The sequence below is a fragment of the Phoca vitulina genome, unplaced genomic scaffold (assembly GCF_004348235.1).
Source record: "Phoca vitulina isolate PV1807 unplaced genomic scaffold, GSC_HSeal_1.0 scaffold18, whole genome shotgun sequence".
Taxonomy (NCBI): domain Eukaryota; kingdom Metazoa; phylum Chordata; class Mammalia; order Carnivora; family Phocidae; genus Phoca; species Phoca vitulina.
In genome coordinates this window covers 31696953-31706435 of record NW_022589721.1, presented here as the reverse complement: position 1 = coordinate 31706435, position 9483 = coordinate 31696953, and the positions used below count along the sequence as shown (strand labels likewise).

At 54.1% G+C, this 9483-nt stretch overlaps 1 protein-coding gene across 5 annotated transcripts in view; it reads left to right on the top strand.

Moving 5' to 3' along the window:
• TRAPPC9 (trafficking protein particle complex 9) overlaps positions 1-9483 on the top strand; it is a 542203-nt gene that overhangs the window by 417463 nt on the left and 115257 nt on the right. For all 5 annotated transcript variants that reach the window (XM_032415641.1, XM_032415640.1, XM_032415638.1 and 2 more), the window contains one exon: positions 7000-7090. In XM_032415641.1, the coding sequence (XP_032271532.1) occupies positions 7000-7090 (91 nt within the window). The remainder of the gene's footprint in view (positions 1-6999; positions 7091-9483) is intronic.

Sequence of the window (9483 nt, the reverse complement as noted above, 5' to 3'; positions counted from 1 at the left end):
TTTTTTTTTTTTTTTTTTTTTTTTTGGAAGTGGGAGTAATATGCCATATTCTGAGGTCTTAATTTTACACCCCTGGAAAGAATCAGGAAAGAAAGAAACATGAAAATGTGCATGTTAAACCCAAATCTGCCAGCCACCTGCTTGCTGAGCTCCTCTCCCTTCTGAGTGGGATGAAGCGTATTGACTTTTATCAGCCCTGACCTAGGAGCTCCATCATGCCCCACACGGTTTCAGGTCTGCAGCTGCTCCCAGCCTGGTTTCATAATGTTACCAGCAGAGCTGTACTGTTTATTTTTTCTAAAATTTTTATTTTAAATATGTAAAATATGCACATGGTTCAAATTTTTTTTTAAAAGGGTGTTCCCCTCTTGCCCATTCTCCCCAAATGCCCATTTTTCTTCATTCCTTCCATGTATTTCAGAATTTCTCTTGAAACTCTTAAGTAACACATAGACTTTTTTTGTTTTTACACAAAAGTATATGCTGTTTCACATCTTGTTTTTTTTCATTGAACTGTTTGCCTTGGAAAACTGCATATTCATAGCGAACTTTCTCCCTTTCCGATAGTGGAGTGTGAGTCTTGTGCCTGTATTCCTGTAGCTCTGCCATTATGGGGGGTTCCAAACTTTTTGACTTTTGCCAATCTGGTAGCAGCATTGTTGAGCACGTCATCTTCCCTTTCTGGCGCTGCCGTGCTATGGCACTAGAATGCCAGGGGTAGAAGGAGCTCCCGGGGCATCCTGCTCTGTCCTCTCGGCTTCGGGTCCTCCATCTGCAGGGTGCACCTGCAGCCTCCCGCCGGTTGGAGGGAGCATGGAGCGCTTGCCACAGAGCACACCCCAACAGGAGTGTTCCCGGCGTTTGTACCCTTCCGTGCCCCCCTCTCCAGGACCCAGTTGTATGTCTTTGAGTCTGAGACTTGGAATTCGTCTGGGAGCGTTTCCTGTACTGGGAATTGGTCACCACTCTGCGAGTGAATTTCTGTGTGCCTGTGAGTCATGTGGCCCATTCGATCCTAGATGAAACCCAAACCAAAAAAAGTGCAGCTGACTCCTTTTGCTGGCACTGTGCATGTAATCTCACTTCTCCTCCATCTCTTTGATTATAGTGAATCACAGAGTGCTTTGCAGGGGCCCGGTCATGAGCCAAGGAGGGGGCTTGATGTCTTCTTTTTGAAAGAGAAAGTAGCTCTTCACATGGTGGCCACAAAGGGAGAGGAGAGAAACGTAACTGCTTTTCTCCACTGCCCGGCCAGTCCCTGGGCTCTAGTCCTTCATCGGACTCTGCAGGGGATGCGTTTTCCCAACAGGGGGGTTGCCTCTGGATGGCGCTGGGGCCATGGCAGCAGGGGGATGCTGACCCGAGTGGGTGGTGGGATGGGGGCTCGGGACTGACTCAGCACAAGTGATGACTCCCAGGAAGGACGCCACTCCTCAGGATCACCAAGTAACCTGCACGGTGGTCTGTGTTCTCATTGGGGGCTGGCATTGGCCATTCCTGGTCACTCCCCTCGGGAGGAAGATGACCCCTCCTTACCCTGCTCCCCCGTGGGTCTTGTTGGTTCAGGGACTGGAAAAGTGGAGTCCCAGCGTAGGACTGACAGGTGCCATCCCCTCTTAGAGACCCATCCCAAGTGAGAAGCCATTGCCTAAAACTTCTAAGTCCTCCTGGAAAGGCTGCTTCCTGTGTTTCCCCGTGGTGGCAGGTTGTGCTGCTATGGCCCATTGAGCAACAAGGATGGAAGTAGACCAGCCATGTGGTGGCTGTGGTCAGGCTTGCAGTGCTGAGTGGTGGCCACAGAGGAGTCCACAGAACTGGGCCAGTGTTGTCTGGGAGTGTGCTTGCGTCCAGCCCGTGCCTCCTGGGCAGGGAGGCGGGCTCGTGTTAGCCAAGAAACCCAGCCACACTCCCTGATAGTACCCTGTGCTGCCGGGTAGTGGGCCAGGCCTCATGGCCATCTGTCACTCACAGCAGGCAAGTTGCCAACCTTTCCAAGACTCTCTGTCCTCACATATTGAATAGTAATAGCCGCGTGTGCCTGGCTCTGTGCCGAGGGCTCCAGCAGCTATCCCATGGTGATGCCAGAGTAATCCCCTCGGAGGGTCCTACTCCCCTCTCTCTAGCGGTGAGTGTTGTGGGCGACTCGTACCAGTGAAGGTCGGTCTCTGATGAAAACCACCCATTTCTGCACGCCTGCAGTCATTCAAATATGCACGCATGCTTTCATTCATGAAATGACTTCAACATTTATCGAGCTACTACTGGGGCCCAGGCATTGTGCAAGACGCTGGCACTTGAAAGATGAAAAAAAGGTGCTCATGATGCAGCCAGGGGGACAGATACTGAGGCATTGATCACTATAATCCTTGGAGTATAGCCATGAAGAGCTTTGTCAAGATACTATGTGGGGCTCCTGGGTGGCTCAGTCGTTAAGCGTCTGCCTTCAGCTCAGGTCATGATCCCAGGGTTCTGGGATCGAGTCCCGCATCGGGCTCCCTGCTCCTCGGAAAGCCTGCTTCTCCCTCTCTCACTCCCCCTGCTTGTGTTCCCTCTCTTGCTGTCTCTCTCTCTGTCAAATAAATAAATAAAATCTTAAAAAAAAAAAAAAAAAGATACTATGTGAGTGTGTGTATGTGGGGGGCACTCTACATAGGGGCACTTGTGCTTGGTCCGAAAGACAGAGTAGGAGTCAGCCAGGTGGAAGAGGAAGAAAGTTCCAATGCCGTGAGGTGCCTGCCCCTCCTTGGGGTGGGGGGGCGGTCTTTGCCCCGTGTGTGTGCTGGGCTCCGCGCTCCCCTGTCCCTCCAGGAAAGCTCTGCACTCTTCCCTGATGAGATTCTCTTCTTGTCATGCTCCTCACCTTGGGAAGTAATTTAATATCACGTGTTGTATGTTAAAATTAGAACATTCAGATCTGTGGGTTGAAAGGAAGAAAAACAATCATTCAGTCATTATCCATGAAAATTAAACACCATACAGTGTCGTGTTCATAAAGACAGAGACCTTCCCAGCCAATAAATTCTTAATATTGAGCAGTTCCTCTTGAGAAAATTAAATTTCTGGGAACTGAGAGTGGGTTGGCATTTACTCAGGAGTGGCTGTTTGCACAGGTAATGTTACCTGGGCACTGGGGTTGAGAAAGCCCATTATCTTCAGCGGCTGTGAAAGCAGGTGGCCCAACCAGCAGGCTGAGCCCCTCTTCCTCCTGGGGAGCCAGGCAGCCAGTCACAGACAACCACAGGTATTTCTGAACCCCACTGTGGACCTAAATGCCTGGTTCTGGGGAGAATAAGCTTTTAGGAACTCAGAGTCCATAACGGAGACGAGCTCTCCGCATTGTCTTAAAGTAGAGCCATCAGGCCTGGGTGGCTTCAGGCCCCTCCCCCATCCAGCCAGGCACCCAGCTCAACCTGTGAGTCTGATCAGGTTCCTAGAGCCTGAGCACAGCTCAGAGGAGGAAGCTACAGGGGGCTAGTGGGCAAGAGCGGGCAAGAAGATGTGGGCAGAGAGGGTCCTCCGTTCTGGAGCTTGACTTGACCAGAATTGGTCTCCGTGTGAGGCCTGGGCCTGCCATTGCATGCCCCCTCCCTCCCTGTGTCAGCCCGTTACTGTCTGTGTCTGCCCCGTGGGCCCCAAGCAGTGGGGGTGGGAGTGCCGAGTGCAGAGTCCCAAGGTCTGGGTGCCCACCGGTCCCATCCATGACATGGGATGTGCCTGTAGGGAATAACTGCCCCCGTCCTGACTTGGGCTGGGCAGGGGCCGTGCAGGTCACCCCTGAGGTCCAGCACATCCCGGATGCTGGTTTCTACCATGCAGGTTCCCCATGAGGAATATCGGATTTGGTTTGTCCAAGGTGATGGAGCTGAGGGGCACTGTCTCCCCGAGGGGCCTCGGCTGCCATTGGGGGGATGGAAACTGGCAGGACCCTCCCCTTCTGGCTTCCATGCCCCTACCCCCTGTGCCGAGAAGTGGGCACCCCTCACTGAGCTGTGGTGATGCACCCGGGTGATGGGGCATCTGCGGGGTTGGGCGGGAAAGCTGCCCCATGGCCCCTTTCAGGGTGCAGGGCCAGCGGGGCCTTGGGGTCGGCTGTGGGCACTGCAGCTCGTGAGCCCTGCGGCCTTGGTTTCCCCTTCGAGTGGATGGGAACAAGCCGCCTGTGCTGCCGCCTTCGCCGCCCTCCTTTCTGTGACCATGAACATGAGGACGCCAGGGTCCTCGGAGAAGTGGGAGCACACGGTCGCTGGTGTCCCGTGACCGAATTTCAGTGTGAGATCTTCAGGGTCATCCCGTGTTGCAGTGTGGGCCAGCATTTCCTTCCTCTCGATGCCGAGCAGTACTCCATTGTGTGTCCAGACCACATGTCGCTTATCCATCCGTCTGTCCATGGACACTTGGGCTCCTTCCACTTTTTGACTCCTGTGATTCGTGCCACACACACGGCGTGCAAGTATCTGTTTGAGTCCCTGCTCTCACTTGTTTTGGGTGTCGCCCCACCCCCAGAAGGGGGACTGCTGGAAGCCAGCATTGTGTGTTTGCAGCTCTGTCTTCCCACAAGCCTGTGAGCTCCTTGAGTCTCGAGTCAGTCTTAGCTGTGCATCCCCAGCCACCCCAGGCCCTTACCCTAAATGTCCTCCCGCAGCTCCTTGTTGACCCAGTGAATGAATGCGGTAAATGAATGAGTCCTAATGCCCGGGTTGTCCCAGGACCACACATGATTGTTCCAGGTGCCATGCAAAATCTCTAGCAATCCTGCTCTCAGTTCCTCACATCTAGACTCTGCATAACAGGATGGTGAAGATTGCATTTGGGGAAGTCTTCTCAGGGAGCAAATTATCTCTGGAAGCACTTTGGTAAATTGCTTGTGGTGGGGTAAGATCCCCGAAGGAGCCTGAGGCACCAGCAGTGGTGGCTGAATCCCTGAGGTGGGGGGGGACAATGGTAGGAGAGAGGGGCAAACACTCACAGTAGGGGACATTTATGCTGTGCTCACTGTGGCCAGGACTGCTGTCCCATTTGTTCTCAGGACAGTCCTGTGAAGTTCCTGTGAAGTTCGTGTTGCTCTTGAGCCCATTTCCAGATGGGGAAACAGATTCAGAGAATGTAGGTAGACTGACTGGCGCTCATCAGCGGCGGTGCCGAGACTCCGCGCTCAGGGGGGAGCGTTTGGAAGCCACAGTTCTAGCAGCAGGGGGCAGGTGCTGTTTGCTCAGGGCTGTAGTGCCGCTGCGTGGTCCCCAGTCTGTTGGGGAGCTCAGCTTGGCCGGGATGAGCCTGCTTTCACATCTGCCCAGCTGACATGAGTTGGTGTGGGATGGAGCAAGCACCATGGGTGCACTGGGGCTCGGGGTGGGGAGTTTCAGGTCTCAGCCTCTGGGCTGAGTCTTGAGGGCCATGGGCTCCGGAGGTGACAGAAGCGTGACTCCTGTACCTTGTCTTGTGTAGGATGTTTACCCATCCCGAATTTGTTTATTCATCACAGGACCCACCGAGCAAGTCTGTGAACGAGTCACTGGTGCAGGCCCCAGGCCAGGGTGAGGTGGGCAGCCAGGCTGAGCGCTGAAGGACCGGCACAGCTGGTGTGGATTCCCATGGGGACACCTGAGTGCCTTCGGAGCAGGGACGGGGCTCAGGGTAGGCTGGAGACTCAAAGGATGAACCAAGATAGGAGGGAACAGGGGAGGGAAAAACATTTACAGGCAGAGAGCACGGATGTGGGAGATACGGAGTCCAGAGAGAGCACACGGTATTTTGGAAGGATTGAAAGAAGTCCAAAATAGCCAAGAAGGACTTAGGGGTGGAGAGGGAAACGGGGGGTCTAACAGGTCGCTGTGCTCGGCGAAGGCCTGTTGCTGTGCGGCTAGCCCTGCCCTCTCTAGCTTGCCTGGATGCTTGGTGGCTGTGTCTAGACTCCACGGTGCCCCTCCACCTAGGTGCTCCCATCCAGGTGATCCTGTGGGCCCCCTGTGCCAGGCCCTTTGGCAGGAGAGACTGGGAGCTCTAGTCTCCCTTCCCCTGGAGCCCTGGGGCCTCTACGCCCCCAGCCTCGGCCCCGGGCTGCTCTGTCTGCAAGGCTTTGTCCCCACACAGCTGCCCTCAGGCTTGGTGAGTGCGTTCCTCCGTTCCAGTGCTGTCATCCTCACCGGGATGTAAGCCTCTCAAGTTCAAGTTCGTGTCTGATCATTTCAGTGTCCTCCTCGTGTCTCCATCCCTGTCTGGTTCAGACATACTGTGTGCTTTTTGAATGCAATTAACTTGCTAAAGGCAGAAAGAAGCAGGTTTTTCTCCTCACTTCCCTAATCAGGAAAGAATGTCAGGAACTAAATTCTTCCCTTTTGATTACAACTTAAATTCTGAGGCTTTAATTTATGTACGGAAGGGGAAGAGGCTTGCAGATCTGTTTCTGAGAGCCACGTTGGCTGTTTAATATTAGTGCCCAGGAGACATCTGTTTTCTGCATTTCTAAACCTAATTTCTTCATCCACTGATACTTGCTGAGAGACTGTGACTTCCTCCATTATGAACTCGCCTAAGTGAGCCCATTCGTAATAATATGTGTAATTACATCAAGATGTATAACACGGCAGACATGAAACCAGCACAAAGCCGACACGTGTCCAGAAACGCATTTGGTTACGTTGAACAATGAGCCATAGTTTGTTTTATTAAGGAAAAACAACCTTCCGTTTCCTGTATTCCCCCCACCCCCCTAGGAATTGCTGTTGGATTAAAATAATCCCAATGAATTTCCCTTCTTTATGCGACAGTAGCTTGATTTACCTGATTTGGGTTCAGGGAGGAGAGGTACTTGGCATGTTAATATGCCTGTTTTCCACACTCAGGTCATGTCTCAGCGGTTGGTTGGATATCATTTGAGAAGAGGGGGACATAGATCTGCTGGGGGAGGGTTCCTGTCTAGGCGTCCGTAGAAGCTTCCAGAACGCTTCCTCCTGTCCCCGGGGCTCAGCAGGAGCCGAGTTTTCCTTGACTGGCACTCACCCCTCTCTGAAGCGCACGGGCGAGGCGAGCGTGGAAGGACTCCTGAACCAGCTGGTCCTGGAGCACCTGCAGCTGGCTCCTCTTCAGTGGGGTGAGTACGCGCCCATCACCTCTGGGCAAACGCGCCTTTCCCTGCGGGTGGCCGAGTCGGCCGGCTGGCCATGGCAAGTCTGCGTCTTACCTGAGCACGGCCCTTCAGGCGTGTCCCGTCAGCACACACTTGTGGAAGGGTCAGCGCCCTCAAACACACACGTGGTGATGGATGTCGAGACGCCCTGGTGTCCCAGCGGCCACGGAGTCTGATGTCGCCTGTGGCGGCACGTGGCCTTGTCCCCGCGGGCGTGCCTTCTGTCTGTGCGTCTGGATCTTGAGCGGTTGGCGTGGGGAACGGGGTGCTGCCTCCATGCTCTTACTCCTCTCTGCAGGAGCTTCGACCACGGGGTCGGCGCGGAAGAGTGTGTATTTGGTAAAGACCTGAACTCGGTCCTCAACCCAGGAGCGCTCACTGTGATTAGCACCAACGATGTACCTGAGTGTTTGCTTCCTGGTCCACCAGCAGCTTTGACCCTGCTCTGTGCCTTCCGAAGAGCAGCCAGAAGTATCTTGTTGAGGAACAGACTAAGTGTATTGCTGTTGAAGTGAGAGGCTTTATTATTTTCTGGAAATGAGTTCATTATCTAATCTACTTTAGGTCAGTTGCTGGCAATATATTTTACCCCAGATATCATTGTAAATTAGTATCAAGTCTCTTCTCCAGGTAATTGAAGTATCCTCTCCCCCTTTTGCATGTGAGAAACACATGGGAATTGTCCCAGGGGCCATGGGCTGGCCTTCCCTTGCTTCCCATCAGTTTGTGAGACCCCCTGTACTGCATGGGGGACCCCCTCCCCCGCCGGTCTCCCTGCTCCTTCCGATGAAGGCCAGCAGGAGTCCCATGAGCAGCCAACGAGTGGACCACATTTTACTCCATGCATCCAGCCTGAGTGGAAGGAAAGGGGGGACATTTCTGCAGAGAATCAGTGCGTGCACCTCTGGGGGCTTCCCTCGGCCCCCAGATACTTTTCTAGGTTGGAACGTCCCAGCTCCTGGTTACCTGGGCACAGCCAGGTACTTCCACCAGATGTGGGCAGCTGAGCAGGGTCAGACCCCAGACCCTCCCGCCTCCAGGGCTGGGACAGGCCCAGGAAACCAGTCCTGTGAAACAAAATGAAATAAAATGTGTGTTGACATACTCTGTCCCTCAAAGGAACTTCCCCGAGGCCCAAACAGTCACGCGGCAGCCACGCCCTGCAGTGGGCCCAGGAGGGTCCAGACTCCTTGCAGAGCCCAGCGGAGGGCCCTGCATTTGCACTGGATTCCTTAGAGGTGTTTAACTTTTCTGTTTTTTAACAACGTTTGGGTCCGCTGTCCTACACACATCATGGGCACGCCAGTACGTTGGTAGATAACACAGGTTTAATAATATTATCCTGGAGAGGATGCATGGCTTTAAAAAAAATCATCCTAGGACCTGGGAGGCTTTTGTGCCAAGAGGCCTTGCTGGGAGGGCGTGAGCTGCCTCCTGGCGGCTCCCCCAACGGGGCAGCTGGGGGCCATACCTGCAGTGTCCCCAGGTGTCTGACCGAGCTGAGGTCCTGCGCTCGCGGCGTTAACACCCCCCAGAAACCACGCGTGACGTTTTCCCAGTCCGAGTGTCGTAATTTGGTACCATATGTAGCTGTTTCCAGTGAACATCTTTTTGAACAGATTTTTGCTTGATTTTTTGACTAGACCGGTTTTCTAGTTTTGGAGTTACTAAGTCAAAAGATGTGAACGTTAGGCTCTTGAGCTGCTTTGTCAAATGAACCTGTGACTGTTGATGGCGACACGGCCGTTGTGGGGACCAGCATTTCTGAAGTCCCTTTCCCTTTGTGCGGTGAGCACCGTTGCAGTGTGGTGGCCCACGTGAGCTGCTGGGCAGTTCTGTCTGCCTCCCCAGGCCCCCGGCAGTCCGCAGCGGAGCAGCGTCTTCATCCCTGGCCTCAGCTCATGGCAGCGCCCGCCTCCCGTCACCCCAGCTGTGGGTGATGCCAACATCTCGGGCTGTGGGTCTGCCCGTCCCCTGTGCCCCCCCTTGATTGGGCTCTCCTAACCGCTCTAACAGGGCCCCCTGGCCTGAGGGGGTTCAGAGTTTCTGTGCAGGTTGCCTCGGCTGGGCCCTCACTTACCCGACAGGTGCTCCTGGAGCTTCCGAACGTCAGCCCGCTTGGCCCGGCTGACTGATTTTTTTCTCTGACTCAAGCAGGCCCAGGTGGGTAGCTCAACAAGATAAAGCCCGTTATTTTGAAGTAAACATTTTGCACGTGCCTGTCACGTGGCAGGCAAGGTGTCCGGACATCATGTCGTCACTTCTGACACCCCTGCACGCTGTGCATGTCCTTTTCCAAATGAGGACACCAAGGCTCGGCCAGGTCCGGGGTTCTGTCCAGCACCTGCCCAGCCGAG